General features: G+C 46.7%; 3 protein-coding genes across 4 annotated transcripts; 1 reads left to right on the forward strand and 2 right to left on the reverse strand.

Annotated features, from left to right (window-relative positions):
* Positions 1–9: 9 nt before the first annotated feature.
* Positions 10–8,603, forward strand: LOC101073046 (proteoglycan 4-like). The gene is made up of 20 exons (XM_029849254.1): positions 10–175; positions 241–303; positions 386–424; positions 644–691; positions 764–832; positions 970–1,005; positions 1,083–1,127; positions 1,228–1,281; positions 1,354–1,401; positions 1,468–1,890; positions 2,014–2,061; positions 2,146–2,184; positions 2,277–2,306; positions 2,516–2,563; positions 2,672–2,713; positions 2,786–2,905; positions 3,087–3,122; positions 3,428–3,472; positions 5,362–5,406; positions 5,850–8,603. The coding sequence occupies exons 4-20, from the start codon at positions 688–690 to the stop codon at positions 5,999–6,001; spliced, it is 1,284 nt and encodes a 427-aa protein (XP_029705114.1). The 5' UTR covers positions 10–175; positions 241–303; positions 386–424; positions 644–687; the 3' UTR covers positions 6,002–8,603.
* Positions 8,604–11,911: 3,308 nt separating this feature from the next.
* On the reverse strand, positions 11,912–19,582 carry clvs2 (clavesin 2). 2 transcript variants are annotated; one of them, XM_029849260.1, is made up of 5 exons: positions 18,439–19,582; positions 17,222–17,396; positions 12,921–13,031; positions 12,605–12,837; positions 11,912–12,445 (listed from the first exon to the last, which is right to left on the reverse strand). In XM_029849260.1, the coding sequence occupies exons 1-5, from the start codon at positions 18,774–18,776 to the stop codon at positions 12,352–12,354; spliced, it is 951 nt and encodes a 316-aa protein (XP_029705120.1). In that variant the 5' UTR covers positions 18,777–19,582; the 3' UTR covers positions 11,912–12,351. The 2 variants fall into 2 exon arrangements, with proteins under 2 accessions (XP_029705120.1, XP_003971526.1); XM_003971477.2 differs by having other exon boundaries at positions 18,388–19,579.
* A 1,529-nt stretch (positions 19,583–21,111) lies between these two features.
* smpdl3a (sphingomyelin phosphodiesterase acid like 3A) lies at positions 21,112–27,463 on the reverse strand. The gene is made up of 8 exons (XM_003971500.3): positions 27,281–27,463; positions 26,671–26,884; positions 26,233–26,377; positions 26,068–26,164; positions 25,802–25,965; positions 25,547–25,727; positions 25,313–25,437; positions 21,112–25,000 (listed from the first exon to the last, which is right to left on the reverse strand). The coding sequence occupies exons 1-8, from the start codon at positions 27,369–27,371 to the stop codon at positions 24,695–24,697; spliced, it is 1,323 nt and encodes a 440-aa protein (XP_003971549.3). The 5' UTR covers positions 27,372–27,463; the 3' UTR covers positions 21,112–24,694.
* Between the last annotated feature and the right edge of the window lie 423 nt (positions 27,464–27,886).

Genomic DNA, 27,886 nt, shown 5'->3' on the forward strand with positions numbered 1-27,886 from the left:
GAGGAGGAGGAGGAGGAGGGAGGAGACCATGAGCCAACAGCTGAACTAAAGAAGAGTGTGGAGGAGCAAGAAGATGAAAGAGAGGAGGAGGACGATGAAGACGAGCAGGACGAGAAGGCGAAGGTGGACGTGACCAAAGCTGTGGACGATGCGGCGAGCGCACCTGAAGTGCCAGGTGAGATCCAGCGATTCTGCGAGGACGCTCAGCTTCGGTCTGACTGAAACTCTGTCTGGTTCCAGAGTGTCCCTGCCGTCATTCTGCTCCTGTCAGCCAGACCGACACCAAGACTGCAGACCCCAAAGGTCTGTGCCCCTCCCCCGATGTCTGAAACAGTCAGTAACTGGTTTATCCAGGTGGGAGGTCAGTGAACGTCTGTGTTTGCAGCTGCTCCTAGGAGAGTCACAGCAGTGAGGAGGAAAAAAGGTGAGGATTCATCCATCCCGCATCCAGAACCTCTGTAGAACCCACAGTCTGACCCCCAAGCAGCAGCGGCTCCATTAACAGGAGGAACTCCTGAGCAGGACCACTCCTGCTGAAGGATAGCTAACCTCAAGGAGAAAACTCCCACAGACTCTTTAGGAAGAAACCTTTACGTCCAGTTTGATCGAAAAGTCTGATTTTGTGTTTCTGCTGTTTGTGTAGTTTCAGACCCGGAAGCTGTGAAGACGGAAGAAAAGCCCAGAAGGATGGGTAACGGAACTTTCAGAAGCTGACCTCCAACCCTTGTGGTTATAATATAGTCAAAGATGTTGTTTTTTCCAGGTCTCCCCAGATTTCCAGGTATGGGGCCAAAAGTCAGGAGGGTGAGAAGAGTCCCAACGATCCTTAAAGGTAAATGTGAGCAAACCGGGTCAAACCCAGGCTGGCATGTAGACAGCAGAACCTAAACCGAGTTAATGAGTTCCCATTATTCTGATGTTCGTCTGGTCTAATCTCACCTTCACACCTTCGACCTTCATATTTCACAGCCAAAAAAGCTGAAAGAGCCAAAAGTCCAAAAACGGGTAAGTGAACAACGAGCTTCGGAGGAGCCAGGAAACATCTGGAGATGTTGTTTGTTTACCGGCTCGTTTCTCTTCAGCAGAGACGGACAACACAAACCGGGCCGAGGCTCCAGAATCTGAAGGTACTGTTTCAAACAGAGCACAGTTCAGAATCATCAATTTCTTTCCTCTAAAACCTGAACTTGTCCCTCTGGTGCGACCCCACTCGGACCCCCATCTCAGTGGGCCCCTGCAGACCGGCACCGGTCTACTGCCCGTCTCCGCCCGGTTGGTACGGTAAGTAGCAGATTCTGCTGGGGAAATCTGTCTGGGAAGTGCAGAGAGGCTGATCCAATTCACCTGTTCCAGTTCACCACGTGGTCACAGACACCCCCTACCCTCCCCCGACCATGCCAGGTACCCACAGACCCCCAGTGACACCACACACCTACATGTCTGGTTCTGAGATGTTCCTTTCTTCAGCTCCGTCAGCTCCGGTTCTGACCGCTCATCCCGTCCATCCCGGAGCGCCGCCCCAGCAGAATCTTTATCAGCAGCATCTTCCACCTCTGCTGCACCCGTTCTACACACAGTACCAGTATCAGCCGCCAGTGCAGCCAGTCATGCAGCCACAACCAGAACCAGTCCAGCCTCAGGTGCCTCCACAGCCGGAACCAGTCACACAGCCACAACAAGAACCAGTCCAGCCTCCATTGCAGCCACAACCAGAACCAGTGACGCAGCCACAACCGGAACCAGTGACGCAGCCACAACCGGAACCAGTGACGGAACCACAACCAGAACCAATACAGCCAGTTCCAATAGTGGAGGAAGATCCGGCAGCAGTCACAGAGAAGGAGGTTCTGGGCCGGGCTGCAGCTGGACCTGCTGCAGCTCCAATGCAGGGTAAGGAACCAGATTTGGGTTTAGCCACTAGAGCTCCTCATTGTCTTATCACCATGGAAACAATCATTTAAAGGAATCCCTCTGAATGTGACACATTTACTGAAGCGTCGTTCCTTTGTTCAGAACCAGGAGGGGGTGAGGGGGGGCTGAAGCCCGCTGCCACCAACAAAGGTACAAACGGGTCCTTTTTCTAGATTATCAGACTCATAATTATTGATCGTTGAACAATGATCATTTCTGTCTGATTGTTTTCAGCTGCAAAGAAAAAGATCAAAGCAGCAGCTCCAATCAAAGGTACAGCCTGTTTCTATGGAAACAGTCAGCAAACAACAGTGATTTATAAACACTGATCAGCTTTACATCATAAACACGCTCATTTGTTACAGAACCAACAAAACGAGCTGCACCGAAAGACGGTAAATCACTTCTTTAATGTTCCTTTGATCCTTTAATTTCATGAGCGGTTGAAGCCAAACTCACTGTCAAGTTTTAAACTGAACTTTTTTACCTCCTCAGAATGTTGCATTTTAATGATGATTATGTAAAACATCACGGTCGTCAGGTTTTCAGTGTGTCGCTGGAGATTAAGCTGATTCAGGTCAATAATAACGGCTCGTTTATTCAGAGCCCGCGGCGCCGCGGCAGCGGAGGAAACAGGCCTCACAAAAGACAGGTGACAAAACACACACACGCACACGCACACGCACACACACACACACACACACACACACACACACACACACCTCACTGATTAATTCATTGATTTTGCTCCTCTGAGAAGAATCTGTCAGGACTAAAGTCAAAGCAGCTGCAGCAACGAAAGGTACGAACGTTTGATATGGTCCACTTTATTCTGGGTTTAATCTGGAGTCTGACATTAGTCCAACTAAACCAGAACCACCACCCGGACCAGGACCATCACTGGGACCCATCAGACTGAGAACCAGAGCCATCAGCAGAGCCAATACCACGTTAGAGAAACAAGAGAAACCAGCTAGAACCTCATCGGAACCAGGTGACCCACCTTCAACACTGCCCCCCAGTGTTTGGCAGCGGTACTGCCACCGGTTCTGTATTACGGATTTCATCACATGCTCGCCACTGTTCTGCTTTCATTGGCACCACCAGCCAGAACCGAAGCTACAGAAAAATTGATTTTCTAAAATTAAGAATTTTCTGTTTTCCGTGATTTTCAGGCCGAAAGAAAACAAAACTGATGCCTGAGACAAAAAGTAAGTTCACGCCTGAACATTTGGCCAATGGCTGTGTTGGTGAAACCCATTTTCCTGTCACTGGTTCCACTGGTTCTGTTGTCTGTTGTGGTTTGTGAGCAATGTCAGAATAAACCAGGCATGTGTGAAACAACAGTGTTTGATGAATTTTTAAATAAACGGGCTGTTTTATGCTTGACTGAATTTTAATTAGAGAATTGTCAGGATGTTACGCAGTGGAGAATCATAATAACATTAAATCCATATATATAAAAGTGACTCTGAAGAGTTAACTGGCAGCTGAACGCCGACTTCTTTTTTTGCAGGTAAAGAAGAGAAAGATGAAAAGAAACCTGTGAAAGATGCTGCAGGTCTGAAATCACACAATTACAGTCTTTGATGCCTGTTTTACCTTTTAAAACCACCTGACAAACATCCAGAAATGCATGAAGTGATTACTGACTAATCTTAGAACCGAGAACACGCACGCGCCTCATAATTCCTCTGTTTTTACAGAAGCTTTGAGAAATTTAACCTGAAATACCAAAAAACAAATTAAACCAGCTGATTTCTAAAGACAAAATTTGTTCAGTCTGGTAGAAACAGCTGAATTCTCTCCAGGTGGGAAGAACAGAAAATCCATCCATCCATCCATCCATCCATCCATCCATCCATTCATCCATCCACCCACCCATCCATCCATCCATCCATCCATCCATCCATCCATCCATCCACCCACCCACCCACCCATCCATCCATCCATCCATCCATCCATCCATCCATCCATCCAACGTGTCCTGGGTCTTCCTGGGGGTCTCCTACCGGAGGGAGATGCCCTGAACACCTCACCAGGGAGGCGTCCAGGGGGCATCCTAACTAGATGCCCAAGCCACCTCATCTGGCTCCTCTCAACGCGGAGGAGCAGCGACTCTACTCCGAGCTCCTCCCGGATGGCAGAGCTTCTCACCCTCTCTACGGGAGAGCCCAGCCACCCTACGGAGGAAGCTCATTTCGGCCGCTTGTACCCATGATCTTGTTCTTTCGGTCATTACCCAAAGCTCATGACCATAGGTGAGGGTAGGAACGAAGATCGACCGGTAAATCGGACCGGTGCAGAGTCCGCATTACTGCGGATGCCGCACCGATCCGCCTGTCGATCTCCTGCTCCATTCTTCCCTCACTCGTGAACAAGACCCCGAGGTTCTTGAACTCCTCCACTTGGGGCAGGATCTCCTCCTTGACCCGGAGAAGGCACTCCACCTTTTTCCGGTCGAGAACCATGGCCTCGGATTTGGAGGTGCTGATTTTCATTCCAGCCGCTTCACATGCGGCGGCGAACCGATCCAGTGATAGTTGGAGGTCACGGGCTGATGACGCCAACAGGACCACATCATCCGCAAAAAGCAGAGACCCGATCCTGAGGTCACCAAACCGGACCCCCTCAACACCATGACTGAAATTCTGTCCATAAAAATTATAAACAGAATCGGTGACAAAGGGCAGCCCTGGCGGAGGCCAACCCTCACCGGAAACGAGTTTGACTTACTGCCAGCAATTCGGACCAAACTCTGGCACCGATCATACAGGGAGCGGACGGCCCGTATCAGTAGGCCCGGCACCCCATACTCTTGGAGGACCCCCCACAGGACCCCCGAGGGACACGGTCGAATGCCTTCTCCAAGTCCACAAAACACATGTGGACTGGTTGGGCAAACTCCCATGCACCCTCGAAGACCCTGCTCAGGGTGTAGAGCTGGTCCACTGTTCCACGCTCAGGACTCCTCCTGAATCTGAGGTTCGACTATCCGGCGGACCCTCCTCTCCAGTACCCCTGAATAGACCTTACCAGGGGGGCTGAGGAGTGTGACCCCCCTATAGTTGGAACAGACCCTCCGGTCCCCCTTCTTAAAAAGAGGGACTACCATCCTGGCCTGCCAATCCAGCGGCACCGCCCGCGATGTCCACGCGATGTTGCAGAGTCGAGTCAACCACGACAGCCCTACAACATCCAGAGCCTTAAGGAACTCTTTAGAAAATCTTTTAAGAAAATTATATTACAAATACAGAAAATTGTTTATTGTCTTGTTCTTTCCTCCTGATCTGCATGTTTTCTTTCTTCAGGTCAATGTGCATATTTTTCCGATCATATATTTATTTCAAATGATGATGATGATGATGATTCAAATGATACACAATAAAATCCAGGAACAGGGAAGACCAGAGACCTGTAGGTAACCTTGAGCGTTCTGATTTTTCACAGAGGAAACAAAGACTGAAGAAAGTACAAAAGAGAAGAAGAAAGCAGGTGAGAGTCAAACTCCTGAACGTCTGGGGACCAATAAACATTTAGAGAAAAAATACAGAAAACTCACCAAAATGAGAAAAAAAGGTCAAGCAGCAGAACAGAGCTGACATTAGGAACCTGGGGCAGCTGATGGGAGCAGGAGGGACACAAACAGGAGGTATTGGAAACTAACCGGAGTAAGAACAAAATGGAGGGAAACAAACAGGAAGTAAAAGAAACAAACAGGAAGTAATGAGAGGGAACCAAGGAGGAACAAGTTTTAAACCATCTTGATTCGGTCTAATATTTATTTTTATTTTTAATCAAACCAAATCTATTAGAAAAATGAACAACCACATATATACATATGTTTAATTCTACCTACCACAAGGGGGCGCCCACAGCACTGTACCCTTGTCTGTGTCCTCTCACCAATCACCTCTTGTCTCATCTTGTTCTGAAAGGTCAGAAATATTTCCAGTGTATTTATTTCCCGGGTAAAAATGCACAGTACCCGCTGCGACCTTTCACCCCGGCGATGCCCCCTCCCATGATGTCCCCGGCGCTCAGGTCCATGCTGGAGCAGCATCGCGCCACGAGGACAGCAGGACAATAGGACAGCTTGGTCTTGCCTCATTTTTGACAGCACTGTGTCTTCCGGGCCACCAGGAGGCGACGTTTGTGAACAGACTGGACAGTTTTCTTTCATACACGACTTTTTCTTTTGTGGATAAGCTCCTGGGAATTCTAAGAATTCTGGTGATGTTTTCCTTTCACGCTTCTCTTTGACCTAAAGCAGATTTTTGCGTGTCCTAAATATAACATCAAGTCATCTGCACACAAATGTAAACTCAAGCCAAAATTGTGGTAATTTCCCAGACTTGAAAACATAAAATCCAGATTAATTCAGACTGAATCAGGAAATCCTGGTTGTTTCGGACGTGGTGATGCTCTTGACAGGGCGAGCAGCACGTTTCAGCAGCCTCTGAAACTCCAGAACAGGCGAAAATTCCAGGAAAATTCCAGAAGTTCCCACAGCTGATCCATGCAGAGTCCCCGTCTCATTGCCGCATCACAAACTTATTCTCAGATATCAGATTCAATTAAGTCCTTCACCCTCACAGGAGGAATAAATGTGTTGGAGTTCATTTCTCCATTTAGTACTTGAACATTGTGAGTTAGGGTGCAGTCAGATTGCTTTTGTTGTCTCATTGAACTTAATCCAGCGATGGGGAGAATCTGCACAACGTTATTGTGACCAATGAGACGGAGTGATGTGTGAGGGGATGAATGTTGATCATCATTTGTTTCTGGGGGCTGATGTTTCTGGTTACCTCACTGCTGCCTCTCAGTGTCCATTTCTGACAGATGTCAGCAGTTTTCTGTTGTCTTAGCAATGAAGACCTCCAGAACCGCGTCTAGCGGGCGTTTGTCCACAGTCTCCATGACAGGTCCTGATCTTAAACCCCCAGTGGTTTTTAAATGGTCGACTTAAGGCAGTTTTAACAGTTGTTAAAGTGCACAGGAAGTTAAATTGCACTTTGAATACCAACAACATGACTTTTGGATGTAAAACCAAAGTGAAATCTGCTAACTTAGCATGTAACATGAGGTCAATCTTGTCCTAAGATCCCCAATAAGTTGTGTTGCGCTAAAAGCAGTGGCTATGTTACTAAAAGCAGTGGCTATGTTACTAAAAGCAGTGGCTATGTTACTAAAAGCAGTGGCTATGTTACTGTGGCGGCTAATGCTGCATTTCCACTGAGCACTACGGTTCGTTTCAGGTCAGTATGTTGAGCTTGAGAATGATGACCTGATCTGGCTGTTGTCGTGGACCAATCACAGGAGTGATAGCCTCCACCCACACCGCTGCGTCGCATCACTGAACTGAATGCTGCCCCCGTTGTAACTGCAGATTTACTGCACTTTGACACATTATCTGTAAACAAAGCTTAAACAGTATCGGACGACCATCAGCCAGGTGATGTTAGAATGTTGATCTCAGGGGATGGATTGTTAAGAAAAAAGGTGTGAGGTCAATTCTGGGTTAATAAATTCAACTATGAAGGGGACCTCTGTGTGGAAAAAAGCTACCACAGTAGCTAGCCCTTTAGGGTTCGCTAATGTTGTTGTCACCAACAACACGGCAGAATAACAAAAGGTCAGCTAGCTGCGAGTGTGATTTAAGGTGTGAATCTTTGAGGTGTGATATAAACTCGGGGTTAATTACAGTCAGCCGGGGTGATGAAACAGGCGGGTAATATCTGTTACGTGATCCACCTTTAGCCCAGTGGCTGAAACTTAAACTGGTCTGAAAATGTGTAGGTTAGCGTGGGTAAAGATGCTGTCAAAGCAAATAATTTGTCGTTTTTATCCTAGAGTCGTTTTTAAAGGCAGATGACTGTGCTGCCACCTAGAGGGGCGGCTGCAGCTCCCCCACTTTTAAGTCAAAATAACGAAGGTTGTTATCGAGGTGATCAGTTAGGATATGATTGACGGGAGGTAACACGACTGACAGCTCAGACAGGACAGAGGCGCTTTAGGTGCAAATCATGCTAACGTGATGTAAAGATGGCGACGCCTGTGTCGTAGCTTTAGGACTTCTTTATTTGTACAGATGATGTTACTGTATGTTTGGCCTGCCTCTGCCTACATTATATATGGTTTGGTTGATGAATTAGTCATTTGTAGCAAAGTGTGATGAATTTTGAATCCCTCAAAATCAACAAATATTGATGCTGAAGTGTTGACGCTCCTGCATCAGATATTTTACACACAAGTGTGCGAGTTTCTGTTAGACTGAAAGTTTGTGGTCACAGTAAAACTGCTGTGATGAACTGAGTCAAAGGCTACCATAATTAGCATGCTAACAGCCATTAAGTGACGTCACACACCCACAGGCAAGACATGCCTAAAGGTAAATTCAATGTTCAATTTTAAAGTGTAAAATAACTGGAAATATGATGTAACTTTAGTAGAAATTTACAGTTGTAATAATGTTGATTGATCTCCAACTGATGGTGTTTGGATGATATTAATAGTGTGTGTTTTGCATGAAGGCTTTTTTCATTTAATCTCGCAGCATATTGTGTGTGTTTTTGTTTTTGACACAGGCATCTGACTTTTGCACCATCTTTGTGTAGATGTTTACTGGGCTGTACCTCTTACATAGAGTAAAGGATACATTTTCTCGCTGAAATTAAATAAAAGGTGTCATTTTTATTGTTTCAGTGCTTAAAAGCATTTTAACGTCTCTATTACAGAAACCTTCGCTTTTGCACCACTAGATGGCGTCATATTAGTTTAAATGCGTTTGAATATCAGTACGAAATGTTTCATTTTCAGTATGACAGCAATTTAGTTTCGATTTTACTGAATTTTTTCCACAAAGATTACATTTTTTTCCTATCGATCCTTGAAAAATATTCTTGTTCAGATTTGTGCTGTTCTGTAATCAAGGGATTCAAATGTAGAATTGAATATATTTTGATCAGAATTACATACAAATAGTTTTGCTGTTTTAAACAAATTCCAATATGAATCAGAACTTTGGTTGATTATTTTTCTGGCAATTACTTGCAGAGAAACTGAGAACGCAGAAGAAAAGAAGATGAGAAAAGCGACGTGTCCATATTTATTGTTGCTCATTTTACAGATTTCAGGAATCATCTTTGAAGACATTTATACAGCAAACACCTTCTAAGTGAACAGCTTTTGTCAGAGTTCTGCCTCCCTACAGCGCCTACGGTTACTATACAATCAGGGAAGAGTGACGAGAGTGACAGAAACATTCCACCTTCATTCAAAATAAACTCATTCAATGTTCTGACACATCAGAGTTTTGATGGAAAAGGCAGAGAGAAATTAAACGGACCACTCAGATTTGCGAAGATGCAAAGAATTTATATCTGCTCAGTTAAAGAAGCTCTGATTCTACATCAGAGGCTTTAGCACGATCACCATCTGATTTAACCTTTGCTGTCAGACATTCCAGCTGATGTATTAATGTTGTAGCTATGATGCGTTTAGGGACCTGCTTCAGTTTAAAAACATCGAGTTAGGAAAACGACCCAGTGTTTCCAGTGAAACCAACATCGAAAACCAGTCAAACAAGTGCAGAAATATACAGAATATACACATTCAACATGTTTGTGGTTGGCTTGAGTGCATTTTCCCTTCAATCAAATCATTCTGTGGGGGAAATGTGAAGAAAAAACAGGGAAAAAACAGAAACCTCAGAAGGAAAACGGTGATCATGCGTTCCAAATACTGCATTTTCAGTGTGGTGCAGAGCATGCGCCTCCAAAACAAATCAGACTTGTGTCTGACTCCTTCACTGATGATTTAAAGCTCCAGGAAAATGAAAAGTGTCCAAGCAAAGGAACTTTAACAGCTGGAAACTCTCCAGATAAACATCCAAAATTTAAGGTCAAAGTTTCATCTGCAGAGACAAAACATTCAGGATGTTGATAAAAAAATAAAACCTAGACAACATAAGAACGCAAGACAGCATTGCCAAAAAGATTCTAAAATACTATTTATCATGTGACGGCTCAATATAGAGTCATTCTGCATTAAAGCTAAATGCTAATACGTAGACTGTTGCAGGATGAACGCTTTAACATTAACGATCTTTGTTTAACGTTAAACGGCTTTATTCATTGTTACATAGGTCAGTGACACTAGCATTAGCAGGTTGGAGTGTCAGCAGAAGTGGGCAGAAAACACGACAGTTTGTCACGTGAGAGTGAAGAGGCTGCACCTCACCTGCGCCCCCTGGTGGCCCATTATTGCGTTAGGAAATGTCAACATTTTGTCATAATTTTCACAATGATAACAATCAAACGGAGGGTTGATTTTTGAGTATTAGCCACGATTCCAGTTGACATCAGCCCAGGTTTGTCAACGTTAGCCTGCTGTTCTGCCAGACGTATAAATACATTTCCTGTCGCGTGACTAAACTAGCCGTGTTGGAGTTGGTCAGATGTGACTGAGGCTGCAGGCTGGATCTCGGCTGTAAGTGAGCCTGACGCGTTCCCTCGTGTGATCGTTCCAGCTGTCTGTTCCACTCACGGTCGGCCACCTCTCACTTCCTGCCCGCCGGCTCGCTGTTCATCAGCCTGACCCGCTGTTCTGATAGCCGACATCTGTCTATCTGACCTAAGTCGTGGTCCGAAACCTTCACCGCTGATGAAAGTGCTCCCGGATTAAAAATCTGGGTCAAACTCGAATTTTGGGGGGAAATCTCTGAATCAAAATGTACTTTTTTCAAGTAACCCGTAGACCTGGATATTTATACTACAGGTTTAAAGTAACTCAGAAATATTATAACAGCATTGTGAAGAGAGACGGTGGAAAATTCAGGTATACAGAAAAAACATACTGTAGAATCAGTTTCATATTTCCATCATCTTCACTGTGATGTAACATAAACATCTACGATATAACTGAAAATGTCTAAATATGGAAAAAGAAAATAATTACTGTTTATTTCAGACTCATTTTTAAATTATTAACCTTCATTTTATCAGTTAAATAGAAACTTAAGTGACAGACAATTTGCAACATCATGTGTTGTACTTTAACGTGTAGGACGCGAGCTAATCGATAGCTGGTTCAACTAACAAGACGATATGTGAGGCAGTGCACATACTATGTAACCCTCTTGTTGCCATAAGGCTTTGAAATATCAAATAATCAAATGTTAGCGTTACATTCAGAGATTTTTTTTTGCTCTCTAACATCTAAACGTGTAACGTTATGCTAGCAGCACCGCATCACACCGTTATGAAAAGCAGCCAAAATTTGAATCTGGAACATCAGCTTTGAACCTTTTTACCAACCTAGCAGATAACCAACACAGGAGGAACACGTGGTTTGAACTTACACATGTGAGAGTGGGATTCAATTGTTCCATGTTTTGGTATTTTTCCTCAAAATTTATGTTTTCCAAATTATTTTTGGCAAAAGGAATGAAAATGTTTAAGAGTGAATACATTCCATTCATCAAACATCACTTTTTTCTTCTAAATGCACCAAAAACTGATTGACAAAATCTGATGAACGTCTTGTTACATGACAAGTGAAAACCAGGAAATGACGTGACATGACACCGGCACATTATTCACGCGTTACTGGGTGAGACGGTGACTTCTGTTTACGCTAAAAGTGTTTAATACATTAAAGGTTTCACGTTGTAAAAAACCAAGATAATGCGACTTAAAATACGTTATCTTAAAAAATACACTGACTTAAACATGCAAAAAATGTGTAGTCCCTTAAATCTTATAACACTGAAAACATACTTTTGCTGTGGTTACCATGGTATCAGATTATTGCCAAAAATATTCTCACAGGGGGTGAAAATGCTCTCCGCTTTTACAAAATTGAACAAATGCTAATTTGATTGTTGATACATTCATAAACAGTTCTGTGTTTCCTAAAAATACTGTATTCTACCACACGTGGGTCAAGAAAAACAATAAACAGGTGCTGGAGGCGGGGGGGGGGGGGGGGGGGGGGGGGGGGCAGGGGGGGGGGCTCCCCACCAGTTCGGGGGTGGAACGAGCTCTTCGTCACTTCCTGAGCCGTTAGCTTTAAATTACAATACAAACACCAGAGGGGGAAAAAAACTGCACCTCAAGAATGCGAAGCCCTCTTGTTTGAAGTCGTCCACTGCGGTTACCATGGTTATGGCAGGAAACACTCATCTCCTCCTCGGTACGGGCTGGAAAACGTTCACTGACATTGTGAGAGTTGGCACTTGACAAATAAGTAAATAAATAAATATATAGGACAGTGTCGGTCACTGCTGGGACGTCCTTCCCTCCCTCTGTCCGTCCCTCTGAGGAAACGTCGGTTTGTCAGTGTTCGCCAGCAGCGGCCGTATTTTCCCATCAGTTTACGGCGGGCGCCACGCGTTCAGGGGTTACGTGAGCGTAGGAACCGCATCGACAATGGTGCACTTTAGTCTAGCGAGAGCAGGGGCTGCATGTTGTCCTCCTCGCTCTTGACTTTGTCGGGCCGTTTCAGGACGCCGGGCTCGACCACTGATTGAGACCTGGAAAACAAGAAAATGACGTCAGAACTTTTCCAGCGTTATTCGACGTTGAGGCCACGGCGTCTTCACTGCCCCCTGGTGGTAAAGTGGTGAACTTTGGCGCGATTTGGCGCCACACGGTGGAGGGTGAAGGAACTAACTGTCAGTCAACAAACGGACCTCTTCATGGTCTTTGGTGACAGGTTTTTCTCCAGGTCTCTCTCCAGGTCTTGTACCGACAGGGTGTAGGACTCTGGACAGTAGTCCGTCTCCTCGTCGTAGGCGTGGTCCAGGAGCGTCCGCGCCCACGTCCCCATATCGTACGGCGGCATCATCCCGCCAAGCTCCGAAGGCAGGATCTCAGGATGGATCAGCTGATGGAGGCTGTTCAGGTTGTTGCCGTGCATGAAGATCTACAAAAGACAGGAAACCCGCAAACTCGTCAACAGCCGTTTTCAAAAAGACGCCTCAACCGGCGAGGATGGCGGCGAGTTACCCGCTTCCTGGTCTTGTCTTTGAGGAAAGGTCGTATGACAGTGTAGAGCGCGTGGATGTACCAAGGCTGGTTGACAAAATGGATTCCTCCAAACCTGGCGGGAAAACTGTCCTGAGGGGGGATGAACGAAAAACAAATATCAATCATATAGATTAAAGATAGGATGCTTTGTCTTCTTCTAAAGTGGCGTTTGGGTCATTGGGGGCGACAGAATTGCTAATAATAACTCAGGTTACTGGAGGTGGCCTTCAACAACTCCCAGACTGAGAATCCACCAGTCCAGTCAATGAAAACATCCCCTCCCCCGCTTGTTGCTTTAGGTTCACTAATGGGCTTTAATCTCAGCGTCAACAGGAGACAAGTCGGCCTTATTTTGGCGTCTGCGGAGAAGCCTGAGGGAGACAAGTGGGCAGGTGGGACTGAGTCTGCGTGTCCTCCCATCAATGTCCTCGCCTGTACTCCAGAGGGCTGTTCTATGTTCATCTGAAAATTTAACACCCTCAAACATGCAACAAATGGAGTTTTCAGAAAGACAAAGAGAGGTATCGACGACTACGGTTGCTCAGGTCACATGGTCACATTGTTAGATTGGCAAAAATTGAGCAGCCAAACAACAGGCCCCGCCCCTGATGCAGTGACCCCGCCCACTATCCTGTCAGCCGTTAGTTCACTTGGATGGAGGGACCTGCTGCATAAACCATGAGGGAGTGGGGTTTAATCCTGTAAACAGGAGAACAAGGTCCAGGACCAGGAAGGAGAAAAGAACAACTCCAAGATGGATTTAATGAACCCTGCCCACTCCCCTGGAGGACAAACATCCCGCCTGCTGCACAAAACACAATAATCCTCGAGATTTCCCTCCAACTCTGACCTGTAGCAACGAAGCGCTGCCAGCCTGCGTGGTGACGGATATCTGCAGAAATGAGCGTTAAAGCCCAAAATCAAGAGATTTCCTAATTTAGCCTCAAATAGAGGAAGACGCAAGACAACACAGCTCAGAAATGACTTAACTCAACGCCATTTTTCAGTGAGTGGAGGCAAAAACTCTAATTGGAACCTTCAGCAGCTCAGGTGAGTTTTTCAGATCAGCTGCTTCTAGAATTCAGGCGTCACGCCTGCGTCTCCTGGTTTTTTCAGTCCTCCTGGAGTCGTCAGCCTGACGACTCCTGTCTTCTTTGCCCCGTTCCTGTCAGTCCTCATCCTCAGAAAGATGAGCGGACGTGTCCTCCAGGAAAATGAAGCAGCTCAGCGAGTCCGGGAACAACAAGAGTGCATCCATTTCCCTCGTCTCTCTGTAGGACGTAAAGTGCAGCCCGCAGTGACGGCGCTGTTTGGCCGCCGGCTCCTTTTTTGTGTCAGGACAGAGACAAACCACCAACATGTGATGGACAACAGAGCTTAAGAGGAAGCAGTCAGGCAGAATGCATGTCTGTTTATTACATAACCAGGCTAATGCTAACGCTAATCCAGAGAGCGCTGATCGACTGCAACTGTGCGGAACTGCAGGATGGAGGAAAGCTGAAGTAAAAACTTGTGGATTCATCAGAACATTGAGAGGTTTTCTCAGTATTTTGGCCTCTCACACATGCACTTTACTCGTGGTGCACGTGTTCCCACAGTCTTCCTGTGTGAACGCAGCAGCAGTGCACGGGTGGGTGTGTTGAGAAAAGGAAGCGACATGTGTGACAAAAAAGAGGGAAACTCTGCCACAGTCCCCACAAAAGACATAAAGAATGAAAGGAAATAAATGAGCAGCATCCTGAGGGGACGGACGGCTCAGCCAGCCAAAGTGAATCATTTGGCTTCTGCACAGAAGCTGTAAAAACAAAACTGTCAGAACTGTCAACTGAGGGCGGAACCTTCAAAAACAGTCAAACAACAAAAACAGTCTGTCAGGAAAGATAAAGCCAGAGCGGGTTCTAAATGAGCGGCGGCGCTTCCTTCAGCCAGGTCGTGCCGCCGATCACCTGAGTGGGATGCGTCGCGGTGCGTTCGCTGACCCGCAGCCGTGCGGGAGATTTTACAGTAGAGCGGGAAGAAAACTGAGGTCAAGAAACATGCTAACAGAGAGGAAAACAACAAAAGGGAGCCCGTCTGGAGGAGAGGGAAGAGCAGATAGCGTGGCACGTCATGTTGCCAAGGCAACGCGGCGAGGGCGGGATGCAGCAGGAGGGGAAAGGCGGAAGAAAATGGAAGAGGAGGAGGAGGAAGACGAGGGGAGAACTAAGCCTCTGGCCGTCGATTAAGATGTTTCTTTAGGTTTAACGAGAGGAAACGTTGAAAGTCAGGATGAGAAATGACTTTTGGTGATGGAGTGAGTGAATGAGCAGAGAGAGAGAGATGGGGGAGGGGTGATGCTGTTAAAGGGTGGATGGGGGAGGGTAGAGAAAACAAAGGTACGGAAGGTTGGGGCAGAGGAGGAGGAGGAGGAGGAGGAGAGTGACAATGGGTTGTCTTTTTAATCAATGTTGAGTCATGTGAAGAACAGAGGAGACTCATCCGTCACTTTTCTCCAGAGCATCTGGGAAAAGCCTGATGAAAGTGCGAAACCCCCTTTAATCCTGTTGAAACGCATTGGGAAAAAACAACCAAACACCTTATTTATATTTCTGAAATCAAGAAAATCCTGGATGGACTCAAAATCCAAATATAAACTCAGCAGCAAAACGCACAAGCCCGGAGCGGAGAGACTGAAATTACGATCGCCATGGTTACCGAACACAATATCAGTCGTGTTTCCTGACAATCATGTTACGATTCACCTTCACCTTCATCAATCATGCGACACACACCTGCTAAAGCTACCTGCCCGCGTGAGTTGAGGCCACCGGCGCAGCTCTGCCAGAAGGTTTAACGAGGGCTCATTAAAACAGTGGTAACGAGATCAGATTCCACCTAGATCGCGCCGCCCTGCTAATCTGGGAATGAGGCTGATGTTTGGGAGAACATCAGGGCTTCAACGACCAGGTAACTGACGACTTAACAACCCTGTTATGAAAGTTAAATCCTCCAGGGTGTAATCCCGGGGGATTAGGGTTTTTTATCTCATCCTGTACACGTCTTACTTTCTTCTCGCTTTTATTTCTTTAAAAAAGAATGAAGGATGTGAGTGAGAAGACGATGAACCCGCCCTCCATCTGGACCTGGAGCCCTGCTCCCAGCGAGCGTTTATACTCCTGCGTAGAGGCGAGTTTGGGCTCTTTTCTGCTCACAAAGTTGCAGGTTTCCTCGTCTTTCTCCACAGTCAGCAGATGAAACCGGAGACGTCCCAACACGGCTCTAAATAAGGCGCTGCTGCTGGGCTGGTGCTTCTCTGGGGCCTCCAGCAGAGATCCAGTCTGACTGCTCTGATCCGGAGAGCACGCTGTGATCCAAATATGGATCCCGAGTCATGTGACCTACATGAGTGAGGCAGCCAGAGCAGAACTGACGTGGAGGATTCAGAGTTTAATCTGAGACTCGGATCAAACGTTCCAGTGGGAAGAAGCAGGAAAACATTTACGCCGACCCCATCGCCGAGTTGCATTCTGGGATTGATGTTGGAGCTAAACCAGGATAAAAGGCCATTTTTCCACACTCTTTTGGGGTTTTTTGCCGTGTTTTTGCCTTCGTCTTTTGTCTGACAGCTGTCACTTTACACCCTCATCAAATAAACCAGCCCCCGGCGCCATGGCAACGAACTCTGTAGAACCAAAATGAGGACGGAAGCAGGAAGCCTTGTATGGAGACCGGTTGAGACCTTTGACGCCCAGCGAGGTGGGCGGGGCCAGTTGACGGACCAGACCCGCAGACCGACTCGGCGCCGCTGCGTCAGAACGCCTGTCCAGACTCACACGTGCACGGACCAGTCAGCTCCTGACAGCACGCTAATGATGTCATCGAAGATTAGTGATGTCAATAAACATTGATCCAACATCCAAGTGTTTTAAAGCTTTTGAGCGGGTTTCACATCCACAGCTAATATCAAGGAAAACCATCGTCGGTCCGCCATCGTCTCATCCGCTGGTTTCAGTCCGGAAACTTCCGCTTTCATCGCTGTTACGACCAAAACTGCCGGCGATGCTGGGAGCGCAACAAGCAGCGCCCTTTACGCCCCCGACCTGCCGACCGAGCCTGCCGCTGCTCCAGAAACAACCTCGCGGAGATAAAATCCTTTATGGGAAATCGACAGCAGACAGACGCTCGTCTGGTTTTCAACCAAAATCTCACCAACAACATATTTGCAAACAGCATTTCAAGAAGGGTCAAAGGTCACGGAGACCAGCCACCAAGAGAACCAAACCCACGAGTGAGGGTCCTACCTGCAGCCCCTCGATGGCCAGGCGCAGCATGCTGGGGGTCAGTTTGGACGCCTGTTTGAAGGTGAAGTTACTCCAGTCGATGATGAGGATGAAGCCGTTGACCTGCAGCTCCGGATCTTCGATCATGGACTCCAGGGACAGCAGGATGGCCCTCAGGATGTCCACGAAGGTGTATCTGATAGGACAGGGTTTAACGGTCGTGTTCAAACTGGCGACACATCAAAGGGAAAATCAAAGACACTGGCTACTGACATTTTTAGCACGAGGCCATTTAGCACGTTAGCGTCAGGTTTACCCTCAAATAGAGGAAACCATCGATTGTTGATGACGTTCAGCTTCACGCGATTCTCACCTTCAGCGAGCAGCAGTGGAGGTCATCAGAGGTCAGCGGTCATGTTTCCGTACACGTAATTGTTACTTTAATGCGTCGAATCGGCTGATTTTTACGTACTGATGGACTCAAATTCTGCATCTGTTTAAAACTTCCTGCTGACTTTGATAAGAAATGAATCGATTTGTTTATTGTTCTTTCTAATGATTCCAAATATTTAATACTTCCTTAATTACATTTTAGCATTTAGCACTTCGCTTTAGTCCACGTGCTTCTGAGATCCACAGCTGCAGCACGACGCCGGGTCCCTGACCTCCGTCTGTACGGGAGCCTGAAGGCATCACGGGGAGGCTGTAGCACATTTCTGCTCTCTGCCATCCACACGTCTACTGTCCAAGGCAGCGATGGAGGAAGAGGAGCGTCTGTGCGAAGACCTCCTCTGATTTTTAATCATTTTAAACCAACTTAATGATGAAAATGTCTGAAAACCTTCCAAATGGTGCCGAGCTGTTCCGTCTATCATCTACAGATATTCCTGAACGTGTCAGAGAAGCTGAAATCAGGCAGCTGGACTAAAACCAAAAACCTCCGAGACTAAAAATTGTTGATTCATTTCAGTTCATTAACAATTTCGGGTTTAAGTTTTGAGTCTTTCCCCCTAATAATCATTTATAAAAGCATCAAATGTTTATTTTTAGTCTCTCTAATTCAACGCTCATTTCTTCAACACGTGACTGAAAACAGAAGGAAACAGTAAAGTTTTCCTTCTGGATTCCGACTGCACTCTGAACCTTCAGCCCAGTCCATACTGGTCCCACTGGGTTTTCCCTCTTACCTGCTCTGGTCCCAGTTGGCTGCGAACAGCACCAGTATCTTCCTACCGTACCTGTCCAGGTTGGACAGGACACCAGGGAACCCGTCCTTCAGGGCCTGCTTGATACCCGGGTCCGTGGCCTTCAGGTTCTTGAACATATCCAGGTTCTGCTGGCGGTACTCGAAATACTGCGCCAGCAGCCGAAAGGCCTCGAAGTGGTTGAACTTTCTGGCCCGTAAGAATCTGAGGATGAAGGCGTCATCAGTCCTGAGGAAGCCGATGTCCGGCCGGGTGATGATCATGTCCCGGACCTCCTGGATGTCCTGGTGCAGAGTGTCCGGGTTTTCCTTCAGCTCCACCTTGGCCTTCTCCAGGGTCTCCGGGGAGAGACCAGCCTGTAAGTGAGTCATCTTTCTCGGCTGCTGTCCGTCCACAAAAACACGACGCGGCGGTGCAGCAACAGGGCGTTTAAACGGGTTTGTTAATGGTTTCCAGATCAGACGGTGACTTCAGCTGGAGGCCTGCTGCTCTGAAGACGTAATCCACCCTGATCCGGCACAGACGCTGCTGCTACTGGGATGCTGCTCTCGCGCATTATAACATGGAGCCGGTGACTTTTATTCATTTTACGCGCAGAAACGTGACAATTCCGGGCCGCGCAGTTCAACTTTGCTCTGATTTTTTCACCATGTTTGGCTTCAGGCGGCACATCCAACCTGCTGATCCGGGCGGCCCGAGCTCAGACAGCGTCCTCCCTCCATGTCAAAGCCTCTCCTCTTTTTTCTTTCCTTGGCACAATGACGACGGCAGCATCGCCGTCTCCCCGCGGCGCGTAGTCAGTGCGGCAGGAGCCTGCAGCAGCACCTGCTAAATCATCATCCTCCTCATCATCATCATCATCGTGGTCATTCCTCCCCCTTCGCGACGTGTCTCCATCCGCTGCTGCTGCTGCTGCTGGTGGCGCCGCTCCGTCAGTCCAGGCGGGTCTGAGCGCGCTCACTCACCATCATCCATCCACAGGCTGCGTCCGAGTTTTGGATCTTTCTCACAAATGAAACCTCGAACGGGGGGGGGGGCTCCAGCAGCACAGGTGTCCCGCGAGGTTTGCTTTCTGGGTTTCAGGGAGGGGCGGGTGCTGACGGGGATTATGGCTGCAGCCGCCGCCGCCGCCGCTGCCGTCCGTTCACGGGGAGGGTGAGTGACAAGAGCCTGCCTGCTCCGGTGGGTGGACGGACGCCACCAGAGGGGGGTGGGTGAGGAGGGGGGTAGCGGGGAGAGATGTTGGGGATGAAGAGGGTGGAGATGAAAAGGCAGCGGATCTATAAGAGGAGAGAGGGTGAAGTGGGTGGAGGGATGGAGAGAGGAGGCTGAGGGTGGGGGTTGGGGTGGATGAAGGGTGGAGGCCATGGCATGATTTTATCTACGGTAAAGAGAAGTTGGCTGGATTTTCCAGATCTTAAGAAACGAAGACGCTCAAACATAAATCCATGTTGCTGCTTTTTAGAGGGATCTTTAAAAACAGGCGCACGTGAGATGATACCAGGATGGTCCCTAAGTTTGTTTTCTTGTTTGTTAGGATATTTCTTTGCTTCATCAACGTCCCTCGAATGTTGTAGAAACAGGGGAGAGGCTGATGAATGGACGGATGGAGAGAATAGGGGAGGAGGCTGGTGGCACCTGCTCAGCAGAGACCAGACGGCTGCACTCCAACACGCTGAATCCATTTCTTTTGTATGCGTGCACTTATCTCACTATATAGAGCCTCACTGAGCCAGTCACGTAGCTAAACAACCTTAGCCGCAGCGTTTCAACAGTTACACAGAACTCCCTGCATCGATTCCTCATTTTGTAGACAGAAGAGCAAAGGATTAAAATGCATCAACTCGAGAGAGGAGGTGACGACAAAGGTGTTTTCTTGGAAGAACGCTGCAAGAACGTGTAATAAAAACAAAAGAAGCCCCAAAAAAAGTGAAAAAAGAAGGTTGGGAAAGTTCATGATCATCTATGGCCAATCAGGTCAAAGATAATCATTCTCAAATTTAAAAAATAACTCATCTTAGATGTACCTGTGTGCTCAGTTTGGTCCAACAAACATTCGCTTCACTGCACATTTACTTTCTCTGCACGACTCTGCATAATAGCCCCCCTGCTGCGGCTGCTGGGGAGGGAAAGGGGTGGGTGCTGAAAGAGCGGGGGTTGTGGCAGAGACAGTCCCCTGGGGGAGCAATAATTGCCCTCAACCCCTGATGGACCGATGTTCAAGTGAATTAAATAAGCTGTGGACATGAAATGGAAATTACCCCCACTTCTCTGCAGCTGTCGTTCTGAGGGCAGATTCACGAGGGAGATTTGTTATAGCTGCTTTTAAGACTTCAGTTGCTTTAAACAGCTATATTGTTGTTTTCAAATGTGATTTGTGAAGTATAACCTCTCATTTTCAAAAAGTACGTTTTACCGCCTTAAGAAAATTTCCATCATAATTAAATTTCTTACCTCCTGAAATCAACTGGACTGGAACTCTAAGGTATAACATTTGATAATCTCTTTAGTGATTTATAATAAATGTTTATTTATGCAGTCAAAACACTGTAAAAGATGGGTGAAGACAGCAGCAATATCGCCTCGTAAAATTACAGGGATGGATGTTATTAGACAATAGGTTTGTCGCCACCTGGTGGTGATCTGCAATACGTCACCAGTCCAGACAGGACACGTGCGTGAAGAAAGCTCAAGATGACTTAAAATACAGATTTTTTCCCCACAGGTAATTTCATTTATTTATAAAAATCGGGTGAAAACGTTTTCATCTCGGTTTAATTAAACAATTGCTTCATAATTTGCTGAAAACACATATAGAAACATTTGATCCGCTTCAGAAGCACCACACCGCCCCCTTCTGGCCACCACGCCCTGATACAATATCATGACTGAATGGTTGCTTTGATGACATGACACTTGAAACATCACACAAAAAGAGTTGATTAAAACATATATTCAGTTACTAAAACATTTTCTTCACCTGTTGATCGTAATTTTACATTATTAAAATATGTTCAACGTCAACATCATGCAGCTGCAATTTGACCTGTAGATTAAACCTGGGGCCTTGCGATACCACAGAATGACCAGCAGGGGAAGCCACTGACACAGGAAAGCGTTATATTGGTGACTATGAAGGGGGTAAAAAGTCAACACTTGTTATTAAAATTAAAAGTTATTCTGATGAGTGATTTATTTATTTTTTGTTGGTACTTAAGAGACAACTAACCCTCAGCCTTTATGGTGAAAAACTATTTAACCAGACATTAAGGAAGGCCAGTAAAAATAAAGTTCTGACAAACTTTCCCTCTTTTCCTCCTCAGAGCCTCAGATGCCGTCGTGTCTCTGCGGGGGGTCACACCACGAGGTCAGTACAATGCCCATCAGGTGGAATAAAGAGGGTTGTGACCCTCATGGTGATCAAAGACAGTAGCCCCCACTCCTGTAAAAACTGGGAAACCCAGTGACCCTGCAACCAGAGGAGCTGCAGGATGGATGGGTTTAGGAGCGAGAAGTAGTTAACAAAGCACTAATGGACATGACTGAGGCTAAAACTGTCCAGGGGGAAAGGGGAAGTTACCATAGCATAACAGAGGAACCCTTTATAGTTCCGTTTATTGGTTCTAGATTATCATGCAATGCTCACTTTTTTAGTTATTGATTAGACATAGAAACAAGACAGACTCCTATTTGTTGTGCTGCGTGGTGCTCGCTCCAGTTCCCGTCTTCTGTTCACCTAATCCTCCGCAGGACCTTTGAGAAACATTCTGATCACAGCTTGGACAGAAAAACACCAGCGATGAGGTGTTCTAATCAGGGCAGACAGGAAGTGAGAGGCAGGAAGAGATAAAAGACGACACCTCAAACTAAAACAGCAAAAAAGCCTCTTCACTGATGAGCTTTGGTGCTTTATCTTTGATGTCGGGGGTCTGGGTGGAGGAAGGTTTCTGGATTCAGCAGCGAGGAGCATTTGTGCAGCGCGACGTAACAATAAAACAATTCTGCCACGGAAGAAATGTGCAGATTAACAATCGACGCTCGGCGTTAATCACAAACTCTCTCAGCGGCTGCGCCGGTCGGAAACTTCCCTCTGATAATCGCTGCTTTGTGTTCGTGCACAATAACGTTGCACCGGTGGGAAAAGTGCAACTTCGGCTTCTGAGGGAAAATTTAATTAGAGGCAGAGACGCAGCGCTGCAGCCGGGATGGCAGAAGCTGGCAACCTCCCAACTGTGTCACACACACACACACACACACACACACACACACACACACACACACACACACACACACACACACACACACAGGTTATAAAAAGCTGCAACAATGATCTAATCTATTTCTTAGTGTGAATAATAAAAATAACACCTTAAAAACACTCTCATTATTTTCTTTTGGTCTTTTTCTCCTGAAATTTGGTGAAAGTCTATTTTTCTGTTCCGACCCAACAGACGGAGGTTACAGCATTCTGATTGGCTGCTGGAGGAACAGCCTATGGTGGGTTCACACGAGAGCCTGCACCACTAAAGGAGACTTAGAGCAAACTCCAACCCAGACTGGACCCCCACCAGTGCGCACACACACACACACACACACACACACACACACACACTGTTTATCTCCTCTCGCTGATGAAGGAGTCCATTCATTCACGCTGACAAATGACTACTGAAGCATGTGAGTAAAGAGACCCCCACCACCACCAGCACCCCCCACCCCCCCGTCTCCATCTCCATTATGAAATGTGTGAATCTTGGCCATGGGAGAAGATTACTAACCACAGCAGTGTTACAGAAGGACAAAACTAAAATCATCTTAAAAACAGGGAAAAGATCACTCTGCATTTCATGGGGGGGGGGGGGGGTCATGGGGGTCAGCAACCACATAAAACAGGCCTCTGGTCCAATGATGAGCGTCAAAAAGATCAAGCCTTAAAACTAATTTGTCAAATACCCATAAATCTCTCTCTCCCTCTCTCTCTCTCACACACACACACACACACACACACACACTATATACCTGGTCTTTGGTTTGGGGGTGTACAGTCCAGACTCTGCACGTTCTAAAGAGTCACTACTCATGTTTTAAAATGTAAACTAAAGTGCGATAGCGTACTTGGACACGAGCACAGGCCCAGATTAGCAGGTTTACAGTCACTTCTCACCCGTCACTGTCAGTAAACACATGTGATACTGTTGTTACTTCCTGTGTTCACAGGTTGGTTTGAAGTTTCTTCTCTGGAGCTTTCATTTGAACTGAATAACTCGGGTGAGGATCTCCCTCCCACAGAAACACACTCAGCTTTGTGTGCTGCGCAGCAGATCGCCTCTAAAATGGATTCAGACGGACGCTCCAGCCGTTACCGTGGCAACGGGGAGGGCCGGTCTCCACAGCTACGTTGCGGTGGGGGCTAAGGAGAGTGAGGAGAATTTAGCACAAAGCCTGAATGATGCTGAATGATTCTAGTTCTTGTCTTGGGTTATTTATATGTTTTATGGTTATTTAAGGGTGTTAATTATTATTTATACGTGTCTCTCACCCTGAAAGTTAATTCTGTCCAGGTGGAAAAAGGTTCAAACATGAGCTTATGGAAACATTAGCTTACATTAATGGGAGGAGAATAGAGACGTTTTAGCTCCGTGTAACAACGAAGCACTCGTTTAACACTTCAAAACTAAAAACAAGAAAAATACACCCTTTTCTTTCCAAAGGGTGGAGCGGGTGAAGCAGACAAGTGTTTGGAGTTGTCGCTAAGCAACCAGGACCATTTGAACAGGACCTGAATGTGTGTGAGGGGGGGTCCAGATGAGGTCAGCGGGTCCACGTCTGCAGACAACCAACAGTGAAAGTTCTGCTGTGGCTTCAAGTTGGTTTCCTCTAGAACACCAGCGACGCTCTGACCTCTGACCCAGATAATCATTCCCCAGAAAACCACGATAAAGATCTAGAAGATAAAGCTCTGCATTCCTGAGTGAGCGTACAGAACAGTAAAATATGATCACACATGGGGGAGGATTCACCTTTGACCTGTCAGGCTGCAGCCTGCAGATAAACCTGTGATGGAGGTCTAAAACTGAAGCGATTCGCTTGGATTTCTCAAGGTTTTTGTGAGCTTTCATCATGATTTTGAGAGTTTTTACTATAAAATGAGGATCTGATGGCAAATTTGAGAGGCAGTCATTTTTGTGTGCAGATTTCCATCCTTGCTTTGACGATTCTCTGGATTACTCTGTGTTTGATGGTTTGTGCCTTTTTCTAACCAGCGCAGCCCCTCACAGGTCTGCCTGCTCTACCGTCCTCGCTGTGCGACACACTTGGAGTACGAGAGCTGGTCCAGGAACAGTACCGCACACACCTGGTTGAGCCGACAGTCTCCCTCACAGGCGGCGCTGCTGTTGTAACTGACCATGAAGTGTGTGAAGTAGCGCTGGAAGGTTGCGGCCTGCGGCAGCCAGAAGCTCAGGCCCAGCTTCAGGAGGCTGTGAGGCCGCAGGTCAGCCAGTCCAAAGGCCTCCGTCATGACGTATTCCAGCCTCCAGTCAGACTTTTGTTTCTGGTTGGCTTCCGTCAGATTCAGATAGTACTGCCAGACGTCCTTCAGGGAGGCGGAGGGAACGAGAGAGAGAAAGAGCCTTTTCAGCCTTTAGGAAGGTTTTTGTCTGCTGATTGACAGCGTGATTAATCATCAGGAGGAATTTTGCTCTTCTTTGAGGCTGGAGACCATTTTCTGTCCACGACTATAAACAAGCTTTCAAGTTTGAAACATTAGATAAAGATACAAAATGCGCATCTTAAATGACCAAATCAAAGCCCTGGCAATGTTTCCATGACTCAATTAACAAAGACATCTTCAACGTCCAACACGGACCTGAGCCTTCAGAAGGCCAATAAAAGTGGAGTTTCTTACCAGCACAGCGTAATCTCTGCTGTCATACTGGTACATGCGGAATGAGGGGTTGTTGGAATAGGGCGCGGTGACGTGTTTGATGGGTGTGACAGCCGGTGAAACAAAAAGAGAATTCACCGGTTTTCCTACAGAACAAATAAATACATTAGAAGCATCGACAGCAGGGAGGCAAATCTGTAAATGTAAATCTGAAGTAAACCGTCCAAATTAAACGCACGACCACATGCGCTTCACCTTGTTGGTCCAGCAGCACCATGATGCTGTCACGGTGGGTGTGGCCATAAAAATGACCCGCGATGACATCACTGTACTTCCTGAAGATGGCCACCAGCCTCTCGTTGTGGCGCTCTCTAATGGCGGTGATGTTCCTGGTGAAGGGCAGGTAGCCCACGGGCACGTGACCTATGATGTACACCTGGAGTCAGGCGTGATCCAGGTTAAAAATAACTCGTGCAGCCACGCCTGACAAGCCACGTGAACGCGTCCAACCTTCTCCAGGTGCTGAGCAGCAGTCATCAGCGTTTTCTCCAGCCAGTCAAACTGCCCCGCAGGGTCCGTCATGTTACACGTGACCTCGTTTGGGCCGTAATAGAGAATGGTGTTTAAACTGACCACCCGCAAACCTGGTTTCACCTGCTGGGAGTAGAAGCCACCTGCAGGGGAAGCAAGAGGAACCAAATAACACAAACATCAGGCTGACAATAAAACATTAGCGTAAACTGAATGTTAAACGAGTGATAGTGAACAAAAACAACCTTCTGAAAGCGTGAGCAGAGCGTCCGGCTGCAGCCAGGGTCTCCACAGCTCTGCAGCAGCTTTGTAGATGGCGTTGGTGGAGGCCGGCATCTGGTCCTAAAGGAAACTATAATCACGCCAACAGCAGCATCGCAACACCATTAGCATTACACCAGAGAGGCTACCTGAGGCCAGTAGTCATGGTTACCCAGCGCAGGATAAACGGTCAGGTTGGGGAAGTTCTGTCCGATGGTCCGAGTCATGTTAGCGATCACCTGGATGACCGTGTCTGTGGAGAGCTCACCGGGAGGGACGTGAGGGGGGCTGTCCCTGGACGGGAGGCAAGGCATCCACAGATGGTGCCGTTTAAAGTTACACATTCAAACGTCCCCCTTCAAGATAAACTTGTTTGCTCAAACTGTTTCAATAAAAGCAGCCAGAGTTTAGGACTGAAATGAGGAAGGAATCTACCCAGAGTCTAAATCATGATGTAATCACAAAAACACAAAAGAAGGAAGTACACAAAGTCCAGTGTCAGGAAAGTACACAGCTATTGTTTCCAAAGGTGACTTTGGTGATTATTTTCTGTAAAAAATTAAATGTATTTTTTGACCTCTACACACCCCGTCCATATAATGAAGTCCAGCGGCTGTGTGAGCGGCGCCATGTGAGCCAACGCTGACTGGATCAGGCTGTACGGCGAGTCGCACAGGAAGTCCCCGAACAGGCCGGCCTGGGTGACCGGGACACCTTTGGAGGAGAAGCAGACCTTGGTGGGGTCGGGGGACATGTGGTAGGTGGGGTCAAGGTGGAGGTCTGTAATGTGCCAGAACCGGCCTGTAGAGACCGAGAGAAGGTGAACATGTTAAATACAACAGAAGAGATCTGCTTACGACTCCTGTAGGTCTTCTTATAAACTACTCAGCATGCACCAGATGCAATTTTCTGTCTTGGATATCAAATTTTTTTTCAACTTCAACAAAACAAACAAAAAAAACCCCGAATCAACACGTTAAGGATTTACTCTAAAACGTCCCACTTCCTCATTAAACACGAATCAAAATAAGAAATCTATTAAACTTTTGATTGATTCTGCTAAACTAAGCCCACCCAGCAACGTAAGAGTTCACTAATTTGTGCTTTTTGAGTCTATTGTTTATGGCTGTAGAGACAACAGCAAAGTCCAGCCTGAGTGTGAACGCATAAAGTGACAGTACCGAGGTGTCCTCTCACCTGTATCCGGCAGGTAGCCACTTCCGGTCGGCGCCGCGACCGTGGGAGTGAAGAGTAGCGTCGGCATCATTAAATATAACAGACGGATCATGTTTAGGGGGTAAGAACATTTAAAAGCTAGAACACAGCAGCCTAAGAGCGGACATTCGCCTCTGAAGTAAACAGGAAGTGCAGCGGTCAGCGGGTCACGTGACGCTCTGTGATTCTGAGGACAGTGGGCGGGGCTTAATTTGGTAACAAAACGTCATGTGACCTTTCCAAGGCGTGATAATTCGTATTAATATACAGTATTGCATTTAACAGCAACAACAACAACGACAATAATAACAATAATAGTAACAAGAAGAAGGGTTTGCATCATGGAGATCAAAGGTCAAGTCGGTGGAACTTTTCAGTAATTATACTGGCATAATTTAAATACTGGCATAATTTAAATACTGGCATAATTTAAATATTGGCATAATTTAAAAAGTACAAAGACATTATTTGAGTTTGACATGATTTAGCAACAGTCTGTGTTGGTCCCATTTGAACATTACATGTCAAAAGCGCATCACTGGTTTGACACGGAGACGAGGACTCATAAATATTACGATTATTCCAGTG

Source organism: Takifugu rubripes, chromosome 16 (genome assembly GCF_901000725.2).
Source record: "Takifugu rubripes chromosome 16, fTakRub1.2, whole genome shotgun sequence".
NCBI classification, from domain to species: Eukaryota; Metazoa; Chordata; class Actinopteri; order Tetraodontiformes; family Tetraodontidae; genus Takifugu; species Takifugu rubripes.